At 42.9% G+C, this 22348-nt stretch overlaps 1 protein-coding gene across 2 annotated transcripts in view; it reads right to left on the reverse strand.

Annotated features, from left to right (window-relative positions):
* NMNAT3 (nicotinamide nucleotide adenylyltransferase 3) overlaps positions 1 to 22348 on the reverse strand; it is a 114294-nt gene that overhangs the window by 56132 nt on the left and 35814 nt on the right. For both annotated transcript variants that reach the window (XM_047098920.1, XM_047098921.1), the window contains exon 2: positions 7790 to 7939. In XM_047098920.1, the coding sequence (XP_046954876.1) occupies positions 7790 to 7898 (109 nt within the window). In that variant the 5' untranslated portion in view covers positions 7899 to 7939. The remainder of the gene's footprint in view (positions 1 to 7789; positions 7940 to 22348) is intronic.

Below are 22348 nucleotides of genomic sequence, written 5' to 3' on the forward strand. Positions count from 1 at the left end.
TGTCTCTTGTAACTCTTCTTGTTTTAAAGTCTATATTGTCTGAAAATAGTACAAGCACTCCTGCTATATTTGATTATTTTCATGAAGTATCTTCTTCCAACCTTTCATTTTCAATCTATTTTTGTCTTTGGATATAAAGTATCTCTTGTATATAGTATATAGTTGGATCATGGATTTTTTTTCCTTCTGCCAATCTCTGTCTTTTGATTGGAGAGTTTAAAATATTTACAGTTAAAGTAATTCCTGATAAGGACAAACTTCTGTCATAGTGCTATTTGTTTCCTAAACGCTTTATGGTTTTTTCCCCCTTTTTCCTTCATTGCTGTCTTCTTTTGTGTTTAGTTGATTTTTTTGTAGTGGAATGTTTAAATTCCTTCTCATTTCCTTTTGGGTATATTCTATAACTATTTTCTTTGTCGTTACCATGGGGATTACACTTGACATCCAAAAGTTACAACACTTTAATTTACATTTACACCAGTATAACTTCAATGGCATACAAAATCTCTGCTCCTTTAAACCTCCGTCCCCACCCTTTTTGGTTGTTGATGTCACCAGTTAACATCTTCATACAGTGTGTGCCCCAAAACATAAACTTATAATTCTTTTAAATGCATTTGTCTCTTAAATTATATAGAAAACATGATTTGGAATTACAAGCCAAAGTTACAGTAATACTAGCTTTTAGACAAATGAATTTTTTTCTTCAAATGTATCAATCTCTTAAATTCTGTAGGAAACAAAATGTACAATTACAAACCACTGTTGCAATAACATTAGATTTTATAATTTCCCATGTGTTTACCTTTCTCCATTCTATTTCTCCAGATCTCTCCAGATCTATTTCTCCATTCAGATTTGACTTACTGTCTAGTTTCCTTTCACTTCACCTTACAGAACTCCCTATTTCTTGCAGGGTAGATCTAATGGTAACAAACTCCCTCAGCTTTTGTTAATCTAGGTATGTCTTAATTTATCCCTCACTTCCCCCCCCCCCCCCCGACTATGATGAAAATTTAATGATTTATAAAGCATTTGGCAAAGAGCAAAGTGCTCCGCTAGTGTGCTGACAATGTTTATCACAATGTATCAAAAAAATAAAAAAATCATGTTGAGGTTACTAAGTAGAGAAAATTTTCAGTATTTTACTAACCATTCATCTCAACATTCACATTCTATGTATTTTCTCATGGTCAACAAACTTATTCAAATGATTTAAGTTTATTCCACTATTTAAAGTGGAAATTCTCGACAATAATTTGAAACCATGGAGTTCTCTTCATTTCACCACTGGCTACCCTGTCCAAAAGTTCTTTTAACTATTCCTTTGACACATAATAATAGCTCTTAATCTCACTGGGATCTGGATTCAAAGTTAGGTTCTTGCTCACAAAATGTAATCAATTTCATGTCCCTTCCCCCCCTCCCAGATACCATCTGATTGGAACTTGTAGTGAATTCCTGTTAGATAATTAACTTCGTCTGGGGGAACCTCTTTCATGGGAATTCCTAATTCAGCCTTTAAATGTTTCTGTGTTGCTCATTTTACTCCAACTGCATCATTTTCTTCTAGCTCTCCTGGATTACTTACTGGATGACTATAACAAGTATTGGTAAAACAACCTGGAAAGGTAATTTCTGCATTTGATCTCTGTTGTAGCAGGAGCTTATTTTCAGTGTTGAATAAGAAAACCCTACAAGCTCAATGCAATAATCCTTTCTCTATGTTTTCATTCAGGTGACAATCCTTTTTGGTCTTGGCCCCAATTTTATTGTCATCTTCATCAGTAAGGATACACATGTCTGCCAGGAGTTGAACCTGCTTACAGAGGTTGTCAGTATCTATCTCAGGCAGTGTTAGGACACATCAGATCTGTCCCACAAAACACAGGTCCCAACCCTCTCTCCCACTTTTGAAGGACAGTTTTGCCAGATACAGGGTTCTTGGTTGACACCTATTTTCTTTTAGCACTCGGAATGTATCAGCCCACTGTGTCTGGTCTCCACAGTGTCTGATGAGAAATGTGCGGAAAATCGTATTGAGGATCCTTGTATGTGATGATTTGCTCATTGCCCTCAAGATTCTCTGTGTCTCCCTTTCGCAAATTTGGTTATAATGTGTCTCATTTGATTATAATGTGTCTCAGTGTGCATCTCTTTGCTTTCTCCTTACTTGGCGCTCATTGAGCTTCTTGGATATTTTTATTTATGTCTTTCATCAAATTTGAAAATTTTTCAGTCATTATTTCTTCAAATATTCTCTCTCCTCCTTTATTCCTCTTCTCCTTCTTAGATTCCCACCATGCCTATGTTGGTCTACTTGATGGTGGTCCAATGGTCTCTTATACTCCATTTGGTTTTTAATCTTTTTTTCCTTTCCTCAGACTTGATAATTTCCATTGTCCTATCTTTCAGTTTGCTGATTCTTTGTTCTGCCTGCTCAAATCTGTCTTTGAATCTTTCTAGTGAATTTTTAATTTCAGTAACTGTAATTTTCAGCTCCAGATTATCTTTTTAGCTCCTTGTAGGTTTTCTGTCTCTTTGCTGATACTTCCATTTTGTTCATTCATGGTTTCTTGACTATCTCCACATCTTCCTTCAGTTCTTTGAGCATCTTTAAGACAGTTGCTTTAAAGTCATTGTCTAGCATATCCACCCTCAGGTCTTTTACAAGGACAGTTTCTGTTGATTAATCTTTTTCCTTTGAGTGGGCCATACTTTCCTGCTTCTTTGTAGGTCTTGTGACGTTTTTGTAGAAAACTGGACATTTGAATCTAATGATGTGGTAACTCTGGAAATCAGATTCTCCTCCTTCCCCAAGGTTTGTTTTTGTTTTTGTTATCATTTACTATTTTGCTTTTTAGTCGTTTTAAGCTGTCTCTATCCTGAGGATCAGTCTGAGGTGTAAACTTAAGGTCTTTTCTCAGTCTTTCTCTGGGCACGTGAGATCAATTTTTAATTTCTCCCTCCCCCCCCTTGCATGCAGTTATTTTTAATGTCTGGATTCCACAATGGAAAAAGAAAAATAAGGGGACAGGGAAAAGGCACTGGCCCTTTAAATCCCCTGGAAATCCCTTCAACCAGAGGGGGAGAGGCTTGCAACAAATACTGGGAGTTGGGGGAGGTGCAAAAGGGGATCAGAACACAGATCCCTGATATCTGGGGGACAGTGTCCTTTTTGCCATCCTTGGCTATCACAGGCTGTGTGCAGGCTGCTCCAGGAACATGTACGCAGCTGCCTGCCACGTGGGGGCAGCTGTTAGTGTGCTAAGCACTGAAACTGATTGAAGTTAGCTGCAATTTACCTGCCCCAGTCTTCCCTTAGAAGTTGCAAGCCTTCAACAGACTTGAGTTCCAAAATAGTTACATCAGACCGATTCTGCCAGTGCAACTGCTGTTTAGGTGCGGAGACAGATTGCTGGTGCTCCCTAGTTTGCCGTTTTCCCCAAATCCTCTGTAGGATGGTTTTTAAACCACACATGAAATTTCATTGATACAGAGCTATTCAGGTTACCTATTCTTTAAAAAAAAAAAAATCTATTCTTGAATGAGCTTTGATAGTGTGTCTTTCAAGGAATTTGTCTATTCCAATTAAGTTGTCAAATTTATAGGCATAAAGTTTTTTATAATATTCCTTTATCTTTTTCATATCAGTAGAATCTGTAGTTATGTCAACTTATTCCTGATAATGGTAATTTGTGTCTTTCCTCTTTTTTCCCCCTTGATAGTCTATCTAGAGGTTTATCAATTTATTGATATTCTCAAAGAAACAGCTATTGGTTTATTAATTTCCTGTAATATGTTTCTGTTTTCTATTTCATTAATGTCTGCTCTGATCTTGTTTATTTTCTTATGCTTGCTTTGTGTTTACTCCTCTATTCCTAACTTCTTAAAGTAGGAGACAAAATCATTGATTTGAGACCTTTCTTTTATTTTCCTAATATGGTGTTTAGCACTATAAAATTTCCCCCACGTACTGCTTTAGTGACATCCCCCAATTTTTGATATATTGTTTTCATCTCTAGTTCAAAATATTTTCTAATTTCCATCTGGATTTCTTTTGTGACCACTGGGTTTTTAGAAGTGTGTTATTTCATTTTCATGTTTGGGGATATTCCAGAGATCTGTTAGTGATTTCTCAGTGACTTCTATTGTGGTTGGAGAATGAACTTTGTGTGATTTCAATCCTTTTACGTTTACTGAGACTTCTTTTATGGCCCCAAATATGTCTATCTTGGTAAATTTTCTCTGTGTCTTAGAAAGGAACATGTATTCTGCTGAGTGTTCTATAAATGTCAACTAGGTTGAATTCATTAATAATGTTCAAGTCTTCTATATCCTTATTTTCTGTGTACTTTATCAATTAATGAGAATAGAAATATCTGACTGTAATTGCAAATTTATCCATTTTTTCTTGCAGTTCTATGTTATTGAGTAAAAAAAAAAAATTAGGATAATTATTTCCCCTTAAAGAACCGGTCTCTATAATTATGGGATCATTTTCTTTATGCCTGGTAATATTCTTTCCTCTGAAATCTTTTTTCTCTGGTATTACTATAGCCGTTTCGGCTTTCTTTTAATTAGTGTTAGCATGGAGTAGTTTTCCACTCTTTTACTTTGAACCTATCTGTGTCCTTATACTTACTGTGTTTCATGTAGGCATGATATAACTGTAGTCGGGTGTTGCTTATTTTATTCAATCTGACAGCACCTGCTCTTTAGTAGGAGTTGTTAGACTACACTGGACGCTTAGGGGTGCCAGTTGAAAATCCACATATAACTTTTGACTCTCCCACACCCCAGACTTAACTACTAATAGTCTACTGTTGACCAGAAGCCTTACTGATAACAGAAACATGTATGTGTTGAATACCATATTTTTACAACAAAGTGAGCTAGAGGAAAGAAAATCTTAAAATCATAAGAAAGAGAAAATACATTTTCGGAACTGTAGTGTATTCATTGAAAAACATTTGCATATAAGTTGACCTGCATAATTCAAATCTGTGTTGTTCAAGGGTCAACTTATATTTTATGTGACTATTGGTACAGTTAGATTTGAGTCTGTCATTTTGTTATATGCTCTCTATTTCTCCCCTCTATTCTTTAGACCCTTTCCTCTTTACCTTTCTTCTTTTAAATTAACTGAGTATATTCTCATTCTGTTTTATCTCCTTTGTATGCTTATTAGCTAAACCTTTGCCTTTTTTAGTGCTTGTATTAGTGTTTATAATAACTACTAGCTATCTTTAACTTGTCATAATGTACTTTTAGGTGATATTATACCACTTCATGTACATGAACCTTACAATAGTCTTCTTCCATTTTTCCCCTCCCCCTCTTTATGATATTGTCATATATTTTACGTAATATATATTTGTCACATATTTTACTTCTATATACGTTATAAACCCCACAATATGTTCCTATTATTTTTGTTTAAACAGTAAGTTATCTTTTAAAGAAATTTAAATAATAAGAGAAAAACTTACATAATTGCCCATGTGGTTATCAGTGCCGTGTATTCCTTTGTGTAGACCCACATTTCAATTTGGCACCATTTTCCTTCTGCCTAAAAGATTTGAGCATTTCTTGTAGTGAAAGTTTGACTTTGTAGTGAAAGTTAGACTGAAATCTTTCAGCTTTTGTATATCTGAAAATGTCTTAATTTTGCCTTTGTTTCTGAAAGATATATTTTTGCTGGATATAGAATCCTGGGTTGACAGTTTTTTTCTTTTGGTACTTTAAAGATGTTATTCCACTAAATTCCCTTTTGCTGAATTCACTAATGGGAAATCTGCTGTCCTCTTTATTTTTGTTCTTCTGTGACTGTAAGATTTTTTGTTTATTAATGGTTTTGAGAAATTTTACTATCATACACCTTGGTGTTGTTTTCTTCACGTTTCTTGGTTTGGAATTTGTTGAGCTACTTACAAAATCTGTTCTCATCAAATTTGGAAAATTTGCAGTTATTTATTCAAATAATCTTTCCTGTTCTTCCTCTTTTTTTCCTTCTGGGATTACAATTACAAGTATTTCAAAATTCCTTTAAGTTACCCCACATCTCATTTATATTCTTTTCTTTCTTTTTAGAATTCCTTTTTTCCCCTTCTGTGTTTCATTTTAGATCATTTCTACTGTTCTGTCATTAAGTTCACTAACATTTTCTTCTGCAATATCTAATCTATTCATCCTTTCCAGTGTATTTTTCACCTCACATACTGTTTTCATCTCTTAATGTTTGAGTTGAGCCCTTTTTATATTTTCCAGGTCTCTACTTCTGAACATATGGCACATAATTATAGTAACTGTTTTAATGTTATCTGCTAATTCTAACATCTGTGTGAATTCTGTTTCAGTTTCAATTGATTGATTTTTGTCCTCATCATGGGTATGAGTATAGACTTTAAATTTTTTTTTGTCACAGAACAGCAAATTGCCCTCCAGGAGTGTTTTATCATTAATCCTATCACTATCAATAGATGAGAGTGCCTGTTTCCCTTCCTGTCCCACCAGCACTGAATTCTGTAAGTCTTTAATCTTTGCCAATCTCACAGGCTAAAGCTATTTATTGAGCACCAACTCTAAGCCTAGTGATGGATGGAGGCAACTCTGTGGTGCTCAAGCAGCCACAGTAGCTGCCCTCATGGTGCTTATAACCCAGTGGTGTTTGTTTACCATGTTTTTCTTTGTATTTTCACTGATAATTAGCAACGTTGAGCATCTTTTCCTAAGTTTATGTCACTTACATTTCTTCTTTGGTATACTGCTAACATACACTGGATTGTTTGGATTTTTTTTATTCCTTTGTAAGAGCTCTGATATTTACTAAGGGTAGATACCCACTTTCAGCTTTTGAATTAAAAATATTTGTTTTATAAACAAAGACATTTCCTTTAAAACAAGTGAACAGTACATAACTTCTTTGAAGAAATTATTTGCATGTTACTCAAATACTTTTTCTTCTACATTAAAAATAAGTAGGAATTGATTCTGGTTTAAAGACACTGCCCTTAAAGGAAAATAGTTTTGAACAAAAAAATATAAAATACATATATGGATATATAAAGTATACATAAATGTATAAATGCTTTCATATACATCTGACATCAACATATAAATGACTTCCATTCTTTAGAAATAATTATGCAGATTCTGAATGCCATTTTACTCTCTTAATAATGGAATGGAAAGTCAAAGAGATGAAACATTCCTAGATTAAATATTCCCAGCTGATTAAATATTTCTGGCAGAGCCTTGCCATCTATATTGGAAATGCCCTACATGCAAGACTGTTAATTTGTAATTGTCTAAGATCTATTCAGAGGAGAAAATGTCAAAATTCCCATTATAGTGTGTTTACTTACCCGCTCAAGAGTAGCAAAAGCTCTCATGCACAAGAGCAGCAAGGCACATGCTACCTGTTCATCTGGCTGTGCAGGTAAATGCTTCCTGGCACCGCCAGGGAGAATGCCTGGGACACAGTTTCTGTAAAGTGCCCAGTGTCTTCTTAGCCTTCATGGGCAACATGAGGTGGCAGGGGGTGGTGGGCCCTGAGAAGCGTTCAAGTTTATGGTCAGGGATATAATGGTACATGTGTCACAGGGCTGAGGGGTGTTAGCTGGCCGAATATGATGGAGGAAATGTATGCCACCAGTTATGCTGTGAATTCACAAATTGAGCAGTTTTACTAATGGTGATGATGACAACCACCAGCAAAGCCCCACGAGGCCCAATCCACCGGCTCTTCCATTGGCCCTGCCCCCCCCTCCCCCCACCCCCGACTGACCTGTTTGGTGTAGGTGGTCTCTGGCCACCTCAAACAAGCGCAGGTGCATGTTGGTGATGGGATTGAAGGAGCCACAGGCCAGGAGCACCACTGGGATTCGACTCTTCATCTTGTCAGGCACCTCCACACCCACGGCAGTGGCCACCCTGCCTTCATGGGGACAATAACTCATGTTAGAGAGCTGGCACCAGACAGCTGTCTAGATCAGTGTCCCTAAAGTATACATAAGTCATTACATCTCATTTATAAAGGTGACTGGAGGGCAGTAATAACAATAACAACATTTATGGAGGATTTACTGTGGGCCGGGACCTGGGCTAAACACATGTCAAGGTATCTCCCTTGTCTCACCAAAGCCTTGAGTGAGCGGTCACCTCTCCAGCTCCGGGACCTTAGCAGCTGCAGGACTGGAACCCAGGCAGCCTGACTGCAGAGACCTTGTTCTTCCTGTAACCTCTATACCCTCCTGGGCTCTGATGAGTCACCTTGGAATCTACAGGAGGTATGTAAGACACTCATAATGTCATCTCTGGTAGTCCAAGTGAAACTTACGTCCCAGAGTAGACTGGTAGTTAAAAAAAAAACTTTTTAAAAAATACTTTCAGATAATGCAAGCAGAGTTGTAACACTTGAACAAGGACTTCCTGTATATCCTTTACCTAGTTTCCTTAAATGTTAATATCTTACCACATTTGCTTTATCACTCATTCTGTCTCTCTTTCTACACACACACACGTGCGTGCACGCACGTATACTTATATTTTTTTCTAGAATGTTTAGGGGTAAGTTGTAGACACAATACCTCTTTACCTCTAAATACTTCAGTATGTGTTTTCAAAGAACAAAGGCATTTTCTTATGTAATTGCAGAGTAATGATTAAAATCAGGAAATTAATATTGTTACAGGACTATTTAATCTGCAGATCTTTTCTGACTTTACCTCTTGTCCTTTATCTAGGGCCAAAGCAGTATGAGGGTCCTGCCCACCCTTGTCTCTGCACTCTTGGGCTTTCAGGGCCAGGGTGAGGTTAAAGGAAAGCAGACAACAGAAGCCGAACTTCAGTGGCTTAAACAAACAGAGGTTATTTGTTTCTCACATGACAAGATGTAAAAGAGGGCAGCTGCCATTAGGCCCCGGGCTCAACAATGACCAGCAATTCTCTCAGATCTTCCCTCATGTTAGAAGACTGCTGCTGTAGCTACAGCCATCATGAATAGGATCAAGGCAAGAAGGAGCAAAGAGATACAGTAGCCTGAGTGTTCCTCTTAGTCAAAAACCAAAGAGCTTTCTCAGAACCACCCTGTAGATTTTTGCTTCTCATCGGCCAGAACTAGATCACATGGCCTTTCTAGCTACCAGAGAGGCTGGAAAAGTATTTAGCTTTACAGCCTCTCTAGTGGGAAGCAGAAAGGAAAAGGGAATTGGAAATGGGATTAGCTAGTTCACAGCACAGAGGGATACAACTGCCTTGGAGCTGACTGTGTAGAAGGCTGCCATGTTGGCTTTTCTGACAGCTACCTTGGGTCAGCTGATCCATGGCCTACCTTCAGTAGATCATATACCACATTCTATAGGGAAAACCTGCTCTTGTGTCTTTCCTCCCCGCCAGACAATAGGCCCATTTAAGAGGACAAGTGGTGTTTTCTTCATCTCTGGATCCCAGCCTCAAGCCCAGTGCCTGGCCCAGCGTAGGGCTCCGTGAAGACGGGAAACGGCTGGCTGCAGGGTGGTGCTGCGTCCTGGTGGGAGGAAGGCCTAATGCACTTCCTAATGCAGAGAAGTTGTTCTGGAAGTATTCTGAGTTATAGCAAGCAGATAAAACAAAAAACAAAAAAAAAAAACCCAACCAACTCTCAACTTAGGCAGGCTATGGTTTCTTGAAGCTTCCTTTAAGGCAGCAGGAACACCCCCCACTGCGGGAGAAGAAAGCGGTCTGCAAGCTACTGCTGCTTGCTTCCTCCCAGGGAGGTTGGATGGTTTAATGAGATATTATTTGCAGAATGTGCCGAGCTATTCACAAGAGCGGCCCCGTGATGAGTGTATCTGGGGAGTCTGGCTGTTGTTCACAACTATTATGAAGCCTTTCAAAGTTCTATTTCATTTTGACAAAATCTAACTTTTTAGAGCTGTTAAAACATGTAACTGCAACATCTCAGGTAACCTGGGGTTTTGATCCATTTTTTCAAAAGTTCCTAGAAACGATAAATTAGATAATTTGTTTGAATGGTGGCATCAACAGCAATGAAATGTGATGTTGGGGAAGAAGAATCAATGACATTTAATGTCTGTCTTTCTTTCCTTGCCAGCAGCCCACTGAGCCATACTACTCCAAAGCGACTTAGTGTATCCAAGCTGCCGCTGAGACGGGAGAGGCAGGGAGTGCACGTTCCCAGGCTCAGGAGTGAGGTCAGTGCTCCTGCGTCACTTGTATACTCTAACTTGCCTCGACTACACACCCTGCCAAGCCCGAACCCAGAGAAATACAATGATAGCGTTGACGTGGCCTCACTCCAGGGGCCACCAGGAGAATAAACCAGGCTCCAATTTGAGTGCAGGTCTCATCGGACGTGAGGCCAGATGCGTGCCATGAAAGTGACCCATCTGCCCTGTCATTTGGTAACATCTAGTGAGACAAAGCAAGTGTGGGAGACGTTTGCTATCCGGAAAGGCTTCTCATCAATAAGCATTTAATGGGGGGGCACAGAGTGAGCAGTAATTGCTGCTGCACGATTTAACAAGTTGAGAAGGAGGCATACACGGCCTTCTTGGAGTTTATCATTACATTGGAGAGACAAGGCAACCAGATTCCACCTCTGGCCCCCGTCCCCTCTCCAGATTACCATCTGGAGTCACCCAGATAGCATCTCACCCTGCTCTTCAAATGCAGCACGCTGCCTCCCTTCTCCTCGCTTCTGCAAATGCTGTTCCAACTACCTGAAACACCCCTGCCTTCAAGGTTTTCTCCTGGGAGTGTTTATCCAATTGTCCCTCCCGGCCCCCACACCGTGCTATATGTACCCCCCATTATACATTTTATCACTTTCTTCTTCCAGCCACCACAGAACTGCCATTGCTTCGTTTCCGCGTTGCTCTCCCCCAAGCAGGTGAACTCCTACAGGGTGGTTTCTTACTCGTCTTGGTCCCCCCTCAACTCCTGCACTGTGCTTGGCACACAGGTGCTCAGAAAGTGTGTAGAATGAATGAGAGAATGAGTGTCTCCAACCAAGGGCCATCCTTTTCAGGCAGCTACCTCATCTCTTTGTTTCTGTCCCAAGTGGTCAACGGGCTGGGGCTTTCACAGATAGAAACTGACTTTTCTGGCTTTCAAGAGGCACTTAAGACCCCTTGTCAAGGCCCCAGTCCACTTCAGCCCGAAATCAAACAAGACACGCCTGCCTGCTGGACCATGTTCAATGTCAGGATTCCATCAACAGGGGTATACCGACTTCCTGCACGCTGACACCAAGGTCATTCCCTTGCTCTGGAGAAGCGGAGGTCACCAGCTGCTGCTTGGATAGGCAAAGGACTTTGCAGATGTGATTAAGTTAACGGTCATGAAATGGGGAAGGCAGCCTGGATTATCCAGGTGGGCCCAATTTTATCATGAGGGTCCTAATAAGGAGGAGGACGGGGGTCAGGTACACAAAGATGGAAGGGCCAAAGTGACAATCAGGAGGGAAGAGGCTATTCTGGTTTGAAAGAGGAAGGGGCCGGGAACCAAGCAGCGTAAGTGGCCTCTAGAAGCTGGAATTGGCAAGGAAACAGATTCTCCCCAAGAGCCTTCAGAAGGAATTCAGTCCTGCTGACACCGTGCTTTCAGACTTCTGACTTCCAGAACCATAAGAAAATAACATGTGTCGCTTTAAACTAGTAATCCATGGCAATTTGTTACAGCAGCCATCGATATGAACAAACTCACCTATGCGGGGGCAGATTCTCTACAGTGACCTTCCAGCTGGGGCAAGAAAGGTAAAGGAATTGAGCCAGTGACAAGGATATTGAAGGGTGTGTTGGGCAGAGGGACCAGCATTGCCAAGCCCCGAAATCACCATCTGGGGGGGTGGTGAACTGAAAGCACATCCATGCGGCTCTGTGTGGGTGACTCAAGATTGAGGCCACAGTTGGTGTAGGGATCCTGCAGGCCCCTAGGGGGTCTCGGAGACTTGATTTTCTTCCATGGGCAATGAGGAGCCTCTGAAGGATTTTCAGCCGGGGTGCGACTTACTCGTACATTTCTAGTTCAGAGAGAGCCCAGGTGCTCCCAGGATAGTGCGTCAGGAAGCCCCAGGGTGGCAACTTCCAGGCCCTCTCCACCTAGGGAAGGGCAGGCATTTCTCCAGCTTCCCCCAGGATGGCCTTTCCTGCTGCCTGCATTTCACTTCAATCACCCGGTAATGGGATGCTGGCCGATGCCCCGCATGCGCCAAATTCTAAGTGTGTACCCTTCGGCCCATTTGTCACAGGCCGTCGCAGAGACACAGAAAGGAAAGGCGAGCCAGGAAGGTTAAGTGCCGTCACTGCAGATGTAATGTGCTAATGCTCATCGCTTGGGAGGCAGTCAATTTACCTTTCCCTGCGGTGAGCGCCTCTAACAGGACCTGGCCCAGGAAAGTGGCTGAAAACATCCCTGTTTATTATAGACATAAAGCAGATGGCTTCGGGCAGAATGGAAATGGATTCTACAAACATCTTTCATTACACAGACCTCTTGACCAGACTCCTCATCTTAAAGAAAACAAGAGACGCGGTTTGTATTTCTGGGGGTGACGAGCACATTTTTTTAGGACCGAGGGAAATCATTTCCATCTGCACGAGGATGTCAACTTCTCCAGGGCAATCAACCTTCACGCGAACTCCGGGCACTTTTTCTTTTCAACTTTGTTGGATTCACCCGCTGTTGCTATGGGCACACGGTGCTGCTGGGAACAAAAGCAAAGCGAGCCTTCCTTGCCAGTGTGAGGATCCTCCAGTAGCCACCTCTTGGCGCAAACACACACGCCAATTAAGCACTTGTCCTAATTATGAGACTCCCAGGAAAGCAGGCAGCCTGGCTCTTAAGTTTGGAGAACTTTCAAAAGATGTGAAGGAGCATGAGGAATGGAACGAGGTCTCTTGCAACCCCACACTCAGGAGTTGGGAAGAATTTCGATTGCTGCAGGAAGGTGGCATGGAGTCACAGCTCCTGGGTTTCCTGAGTGAAAGCCTAGGCATTGTTCTAGAACCTTCCACACACCAGTGCTGATTCTTTCAGCATGCTTGGAAGGAGAGGGTTTGTGCTTGCATCCTATTCAACTTCTCCAAGCCTCAGTGAGCCCCATGGCAGATGGAGATAAATCACATACCCCCTAGGGCCATCATGGGGGTTACTGGGTGAACTCACCTAGCACAGGACCTGGCCCGTAGGGGGTTCTCCAGAAACATTAGCTCCTCTTTCCTTTCTTTATGTTCAGAGCAGAATGTACCACCCCCACATCTGCTTCAACCTACTTGTTCACCATTTTTGCAGTCACCCGTGACCAAAACCTGGCGGTCCTTTGGACGACTTTAGCACCTGCCGCCCTGTGAGACATCTCTTGCAGACCACCCAGGCCTGGGAGATGTTCCCACAGAAGAGCACTCCCAAGGAAGGCGGTCCCCACACCCCTGCCAGAATCTTCCACCTAGCTCCAAATGCAACAGCTCAGCTCTGAGCATCATTTGTCCCTGGAGTTAAGACTTGCTAGTGAGAAACAGTTTAATGTCCTGCTGATGGAAAGAACATCTGGTGATGAAGAAAAAATGTGCCCCGGATCACAGCTGACTTGCCACGCTGGAACAGAGAAGCAGACAAGGGGGTAGAATGTGAGAAGTGCCTGGCGTCTCCCATGAGGAGTGCGAAGTAGCAGATCATGAAAATCACAACTGACCAGCGACCATGCTAGTGCCTTAGAGGTACAGGGATAAACAAAACCTGGCCCCTGTCCTCAAGGTTACAGTTTGGCAGGAAGAACAAACCACTAGGGCCCCAGGTAGGACAGAGTCTTCCGGTAACCTCCCAATATCCATTTCTGCCTTCCTCTTTAGTAACAGAATCTCTAGTAACCTGCCAGCTAAATACACATTCCCCAGTCTCTGCAGCAGGGTACGGCCATGTGCCTAAGGTCTGGCCAAAGATCTATGAACAGAAGTGTTGCATGATACTTCCGGAACCCTCCTGAAATGGAGACGGCCTGCCCTTCTCCTCTTCTACACTCCTGCTGTCTAGAATTTGATGGCTAGAGTATGGTAACTACACTGGACCAACTCCCAGTTTGACGGAGAATAAGCCAAGAGAAAGCCAGGACCTTAATGACCCTGAAGCTGCCATACCAGCCCCAGGCTGCCTGCCTTCAGGTTTCTTTTACCAGGGGGAGAAATAATCTTCTGAGTCACCATTATTTTCTCTTTTTCTATTATACACAGTGAAACCTGTGTTCTAATTCTAACTGATATATTCTAATCAATTTGCAGATGCAAATTCTAATCAATTCTAACTGATATACTGATACCTAATGAATGTTTCTTAAACTAGTGTATAAAGAAATGAAAACTGTGTAAACTTTTAGAAGTTTCTACCACCCCAGTTAAGCCTATTTTACCTGCGGAAACTCAAACGGATATTGTTTGAAAGGGAAAATACACCTAAGGAAAAAAAATCTACCATAACTTAATTTTTTATATGAATTTTTCATAGGAGGAAAAATCCTTACTCAGGGCTCTAGAAGGCTGAAATGTGCAGCAGTGAATCTGCTTTTCTGTAGATCACAAAAACCAGACTGTGTCCTATCTCCTTTCCCCCAAACCAGATTCATTATGGCGTGTTGTTACACTCTGCTTTGAGTGGGCATTTGCCATATGGCTTGGCAGTTTAATGGCTTTCTGATACTTGACAAAAATGAAGCACAATCATTTTGCAAGGAGCTTGCGTTCCTAGATGGGTCTTTTCCAAATAACAGCTGTGCCTCAAAATGGAGTTACTCAAATTGCAATTTGTGGACACAATACTCAAACATTTACAAGTGAGCAAAACCTCAAATCACTTGGGCTATTTCCAGGCTTCAGAGTTTATGAAGTTTTTAGCAATGTTATGAGAGTGCAGCTGTCAACAAACTCACGCCAAAGTCTCTGAACCAACGGAACCCGGCAGGCAGCAGAGATGTCCTACTTAGCAGCAGGACATGTGCAGCCGACCACAAACCCTCGCGAGAGAACAAATACGAGGGAAGTAGGCTTCACCCTAAAGCCCACAGACCAAATCTCTGTGCCTTTCTCTCTACTCCCTACCACACCGTACAGATGACACCAGATCTACAGCTCTAGCCCTGACCTTGCTGATGGGCCCCTACCGGTCCACGGATGTCCACCTGGCACTGGCTTATCAACAAGACAGACAAGCATGGATGCAAAGCTGACTAGCAAGCACTTCCTAAGCGACCTTGAGCGTATGAGTCAGGGGAGTCCAGATGAGGTATGTAAACAATTCCCAAATCTCAGGAGCTTAAACCAATAAAGGTCTGTTTCACGTTCCTATTAACATGTGCATTCTATGCTGGTTGGGCTCTGTTCTGGATCCTCTTTTCCTCTCAATCCAGGACTCAAGCCAATGGAGCAGTCAGACTGAATATGGTCAGTCTGTAGCAGAGGAAAATAAAGGACTCCAGAAGGTCCCTCACCAGCAATTGTATTGTATGCTTGGCCTCAAACTAGCAATATCCCTTCCAACAACCCCACCCAACTTCAGCGAGTTAGAAAATACAATCTGACTCTAGCTCTCCAACTTCAGGACACAGATATACTTGGTGAATAGCCTGGTGCCTTCTACAGTGAGTTAATCCACTGCGCTTAGCCTCAGTGACCCATATGGAAAATGGAGATAATTACACACACCTCCACAGATTGTCATAAAGGTTAATCAGAGTTGACTCATGTAGAGCACTTAGAATAGTCCCTGGCCCATAGGAGGTTCTCCAGAAATACCAGCTCCTTTCCTTGCATTCGAAACGGAATTCTCAGTCTCCCACACCTGCTTCTGGCTGCCCACACCCCATGTCTGAAAAAGATTCCATCGTTTTTCTAGTCACTTTCAATAAAAACCTGCCCGTTATCTATGATCTCTCTTCATCCTTCATCATGTCCCCCCAGTACAATGACCTCCAAGTTTGGCCAATATGCCCCATGTGAGGTCTTCACTTTCCATCACTACTGAGACCCATCCTACTATAGGATTTTATTATCTTCTTGTATCAGGATTTTAAAAAATTGTTAACAACAAAAACAAGCTCTGGTCATCCTAGTTCCCTTCTCCATAAAAGGCAAAGCAGTAAAGGAGCACGGGATTATCCGAAGGCCACCAGACCGTCACACAGAATAATGGAAGGGCTGAACATGAGGTCTCAGGATAGATGAGGAACAGGGCAGTGCCATGGTCTCAATCTGGACTGAGCCCCATGGTATAGACAGGGTCAGTGAGGCTCACACCAGTGCACGCTGTTCTCAGAGGCCATTGACGTGGACCAGACAGACCCCACCCCCAGCAATAGCTTCCATACTTGGTGTCAGAAACTATGCAATCAGCTCCCCCCGCCCCAATGTGGCCCCAGTCCAATCTTTTCTCAATATGCCAACCAGATCAACTAGTCCTAAAGTTTGGGTTAAGTCACTCAAACTACTGTGATGAACAATCAGGTGTCTACCATGCACTAAACACTGTATAAAACCTGGACCTTTGTGCCAAGCTAGCGATAAAACCTTCAGAAATTTGTTCTCCGTTGGCATTTAGTTGTTCAGCCGTGTCCTTCAGCTGGCATTAGAACTTTGGGGATTTTAGCCCCACTCCACCTCTCCAGATGGTATCCTGACCACCCTCTCTATTCCCTACATGGGCTCCATGTCCTTCCCACGCTGAGACCAACTGCTGTTCTCTGATGTGTCTTCTGAGTGTTCCTGCTGCTTGGGCTTCTGTTGATGCCACTTTCTAGAGCTAGGTGGTCTCTTTCATGCCAGTTCTCCCACAGAGCTTCCCCTGAGAGCCCACCAGAAGTCACTGTTCCATCCTCTGACCTCTTAAAGGTGACACTGTCTGTATTACTGAGTCCCACTCTCTAATTGCCAAAAGACTGTAAAACCCGAGGGCAGGGATCCCACAGGGTCTAACATAGAGTGGAATGCAAATAAGGAATATTCACCTTACTCACTGGAGGACAAGGTAAAAGTGAAAAGTAGATCAGAATGAGAGCCAGAGAGCCCCGGTCACCTCCTGGCATGACCTAGGCTGAAGTGCTTCAATTCTCGCTTCCAATACTCAGCATTTCCTGGCTTGCTTTACTCCATGGAACTTTCTGTCTCACTATGAGAGGCGTCACCTCCCTTGTGGACTTGAATTTTGGTCTTACCCCATAAATTGTGTCTGCCACCTTGGCTGGGCTCCACCCGGGTCCTGATTTGCACCTCAGAGGCACCATTTGACTCCTCTGTCCATTCCCTGCCTCTGCCCCTGCTGAATCCTGGGTATATGTCCAGGGCTCTGCTCCATTCCAGCAGTGGGCAATGAGCCACAGTTAGTACTGAGAGAAGCAGTCTCACACCTTCTACAGCCCTGGGAGAGTCCCTGTTTGGCAGGAAATGCAGAGCTGTCCATAATGATGGCAGAAGATGGCACCACGGTCCTTCTCGTGCTCAAAGCACAAAATTGGCAGCCATCTGGCTCTTCTCTCTCCCTTGCTTTGACAGCCTGTCAGTTCCACCTTTGCAATATCTTTATTATCCATCAGTCTCTCAAACTCCACAGTTCTTTCCTTCGATTGGGGCTCATTATTTCTCACTTGAACCTGAGTGAACTCTTAACCTGTCCCAGTGTCCCCTCCTCTGCCCATCTCTGCTCAACTGCCCAAGGGATCTTTTAGAATGCTTCCCCTGCCACCCAATCGCATCGTAGATAATGAAACTCCTTAGCAGCCACCCATGGCCCTTTACAATCTGGTCATGACCTATTTCGTCAGCCTCATCACTTACCTTCCAACACCCTCCCCGTGTCTGCTCCATCTAACTGCTTTCCATTCCATCCTAAGTCCCCTTGGATGGAATTTTTGGACCAGCCCTAAAATCAAACCCAAAAATTCCAAAAATGAAGGCAACTCCATTTAGCTTGCTTGTTCGTTCACTAAAAATGAAAACAAGCTGCCACTGCCATCAAGTTCCTCAGGGCAACAGGAGGTGACAGGAAGATCCCAAAATGCCTGGAAAGGTGGAAAGCTGGCCAGCCTCTCCATGAGGGCAGAACAGACCAGCTGAGGCCTAGTGAGCCACAGCAGGGGAGATAACAGGCAAGAATCCTGCTGCTCAAGGACAGGCGTTCATTTGGGAATGGCCCTGGGCACAACACAACCTAGTCCACGGCAATCCTTTCCCGTTTCATGTAATAGAATTTCCTCCAAAAATTATAAGCCAAGAAGCTCATCTTTCCTTCTTTATTGAGCTATAAGCAGACTGCCATAGTCATGAGCAGATAACTGCAAATCTGGGCAGTGATCTATGAAATCAGAACAGACCTGAGTTTGGAGATGTGATTAATTAAAATTTTTAACCAAGTTCATCCCACATATATTTACTGTTATGCATAAGTGCTTTTGTGCTGGCTGGAAATTAGGCCCAAAGAGTGGGCAGTTCACAGAAACGCTGCAGACCCTGTGATTCTTTTTTTTTTTTTTTAATTTTTTTTTCAACGTTTATTTATTTTTGGGACAGAGAGAGAGCATGAACAGGGGAGGGGCAGAGAGAGAGGGAGACACAGAATCGGAAACAGGCTCCAGGCTCTGAGCCATCAGCCCAGAGCCCGACGTGGGGCTCGAACTCACAGACTGCGAGATCGTGACCTGGCTGAAGTCGGACGCTTAACCGACTGCGCCACCCAGGCGCCCCGACCTTGTGATTCCTAAACAGACAAACCTGATTGTGTTTCTTCCCTCAGTTACTGCTTCAGAATCCACTAGGATGACTGGCAGATCATTCCCTGCCCATGTCTGCACCAAAGCCCATGCATTTCTTGTGCACACAGGATATGTGCACTCTAACAGTGAAGGGCATCAGGTGCTTCTTCTGGCCTTGAACTGAGGTTGCCTGTGCTTGTACTTGGGGGACCTCTGGAATGGAAAAGGCTTGGTTGGCATTTACAAGCACTGCAACCTTGAACAAGCCCTTCAGTCTTCTAAAAAATGAGGATAGCCCAAGCTCATCCATGGAGGCTGTGAAGATGAACTAAAGAGACACATTAGGACTATACCTCCTACACTGCTTTCAGAGGAGGAGGAAACTTTTCCATCACAGAGTTAGGGAACAGGATTCATATGTGCCAACCTTGTGTAAAGACACCACTGTCCCTGACAGATTCTACCTGTTCCTGCAAGAACAGTCCATATGAAGCCACTATTGGTCTGTGTTCATCCACCCCTGTATAGTACGGAATCAGGGATTTCTGGCCAACTCAGCCAGGGCTGGGGCAGTTGAAGAAGCCCACCAGGTCATATACAACACTCCAGCTGATCTGCACCAGGCTCCCTCCCACAGAGTCAGGACTTGTTGATTTACTTTACTAAGTATGAATTAAAACACCAACAAAGAGGTTAATTTGCTTTTATGACTTCTGAAAAAGTAATGTATTTGTCTGGTACATGCTTTGGCTCAGATCGCTTTCTATAGGCCCTTGTAATGCATGGTGATCCTTGAGTGTGCATGCCACAAGCATGGGGCTGGAGCACAGAGGCTGCCCAGAGGTTCAAACAAGGAGGGTCCCGGCCCCAGGGGCACAGGCAGATTCCTAGGGTCTCAAGGCCAATGGGCAGAGCTAGAATCCAGTCAGGGCAGAAGAAGTAAAGAGCACTTCATGCCCAGAAGTGGGGGGTAAAGCCAGATGCAGACATCTGGAGGTATCCACTCTAAAATTGAGACAGCAAAGCTTCATCTCCCAGGCTTCTAGCTTATGTGAATTCTCTTACATGTGCTGGCCTCACTAAATCAATAAAATAATAATTTAAGTGTAAAATAAAGTATAGCCAAAGTGAAATGATTTAGGCTCACTGTCTTCTGGGAGCAGATGTTCCAGAGGGGGTGCGATGTGGCAGAGAATATGCCGGTGCTTCCTGCAGCACAGCGACTCCCTTTTCTCTTTACCAAGAAATTTGATTTTGTTCACCTTCGGGGACAAGGGGCAGAGATCCAGGTAGGAACCGCAGTGCCACACCCACCATGGCAGGCCACTCCCTTTGCCCATGATTGGTCCAGTCACGAACATGTGACCCAGCCCTGGCCAATGAGATATAAAAGGAAGTGCCTGGAGGCCTATGGGAAAAATTTTCAAAGTCCAAATACAAGCAGGTCCTTTTTCCACCGCTTCCTGCCCTGGATGCTGTGGTGTCGGGACGTGACGCTTGGGGCTGCCACAGCCCTCCGGTGACCATGAAGGCCTAGACAACTGCAGAGGTGAAGGGCAACCCAGAGACTTGGTCTCATTAAGCTGCTGCAATAGCCTAGTATAGCCTCTCTAGACTTTATTATGTGAGCTGCTAAAATATCTTTCCTGCCACAGCTACTGCTGGTCATGTATTCAATTGCTTGTGTCCTCAAGCATCCAAAGAGATCTATCTCAGGAGGCTTCAGTTCTTGCCTTCTCCTCACAGTGTGTGCACTTCCGTGGGCCAAGTGCGATTCCAGTGTGTAAAGACAGGTACTTGCTACATAACATGGTGTCTAAAGTCAAGGCAGCTGCTTCACCTGGGTTGCAGCTGGAGAGAGACTGAATCTGAGTTGGAAGACCTCCCACTCTGTGGGTCCTGGGAAGGATGGTATGTTGAACTCTAATGTGGGGCTCTCCTGGGAATCTTCCAGGAACTGTTCTGAACAAACATGATTTTTGGTTGACACTGTGACCTCAGAACCTAACCTCAGGGGCAGCTGCCTCCTGAGCCTCTTAACAGATCCCCCTCAGCTGCTTTTGCTGTCCCCAGAGGCACCGACTGCAGGGACCTTTGTGAGGGTAGCTTTGTATCCCAGGGGACTTTCACACCCTCAGTGGCTCCTTGCTCCTCTCCATAGATGGGGACCGCTGTGCCTTGCCTGCTTCAGTGCTGGCTGCTTGCCTACCTGTGCCTGTGGTCCAGCTCAGCCTGGTGACGTGAAGAAGCCTGAACACACCCACACTGCCATCTCTAAGTTTTGTTCCTGCTGGTCTCTACCTAGAGTGCCCCCTCTACCCATTCCTACCTATTAAGCTTTGTCTCCCCAGCACTCAGCACACATTAGGCCAACCAAAGAAGGTCTCCTTAACTCAGTAATGACGAAAACAAGTAACTCCATTAAAAAACAGGCAAAGGACTTGAATAGACATTTGTCCAAAGAAGATATACAAACGACCAATAAGCACATGAAAAGATGCTCAACATCACTAATCACTAGGGAAATGCAAATTAAAACTACCATGAGATAATACATTATGATGACCATTATCAAAAAAAAAAATGGTAAGTGTTGGCGAGGATGTGGAGAATTTGGAACCTTTGTGCACTCTTGGTGGGAATGTAAAATGGTAAAGCCACTGTGAAAAACAGTATGGAGGTTCCTCCAAAGATTAAAAATAGAACTACCATATGATCTAGCAATTCTACTTCTGAGTATATACCCAAAAGAACTGAAAGCCAAAGGAACAGTTACTTGTACATCAATGATCATAGCAACATTTTTCACAGTAGCCAAAAGGTGTAAGCAACCCAAGTGTCCACAGATGACAGATGAATGGATAAACAAAATGGTTATATATGTGTGTGTGTGTGTATACATAACATGTGACATTTATTTTTTATGTATATATATATATGCATGTAGATATATATGCAAATATATACAATACACATACAATGGGATATTATTCAGTCTTCAAAAAGAAAAAATCTGACATATGTTACGAGGATATTATGCTCAATGAAGTAATTCAATCACAAAAAGATAACTACTGTATGAGTCCATATATATTTGACTACCACCTAGAGTAGTCAAATTCATAGAGACAGAAAGTATAATGGTGGTTTCCAGGGGCTGGAGGGAGGAGGGAATGAAGAGTTGTTGGTAGTGGGTATAGTTTCAGTTTTGCAACATGAAAGAGTTTTGGAGATGGTTGCATAAGGGTATGAATATACTTTACTGAACTATATACTTAAAAATTGTTTCGATGGTATATTTTATATGTAATTTACCACAATTACAATTTTAAAATAAAAGGTATCCTTTGCTAAGCCTTCTCCGATACCAGACTCTGATTGCGTCGCATTGCTCATCCATCTGCCTTGACTCCTTGTTTTCCGTTCTTTCAGGATTGTTTTGAGACATACCCAGTTGTCTAGAGCAAAATAATTACAGAGAAATAGAGCCAGAGTCCTGACTGAACTGCTTCTAAAGTGTAAACTTTCTAGGGCATTTCAATTACATGAACCAGTAAATCTCCTTTTTAACATTAAGCTAGTTTGAGTTGGTGTCCTGTTACTTGCAACCAAACT

This window comes from Lynx rufus, unplaced genomic scaffold, assembly GCF_022079265.1.
Source record: "Lynx rufus isolate CCGP_SWC_20201006 ecotype Redwood Valley unplaced genomic scaffold, mLynRuf1.p SCAF_5, whole genome shotgun sequence".
In the NCBI taxonomy this organism is placed as follows: domain Eukaryota; kingdom Metazoa; phylum Chordata; class Mammalia; order Carnivora; family Felidae; genus Lynx; species Lynx rufus.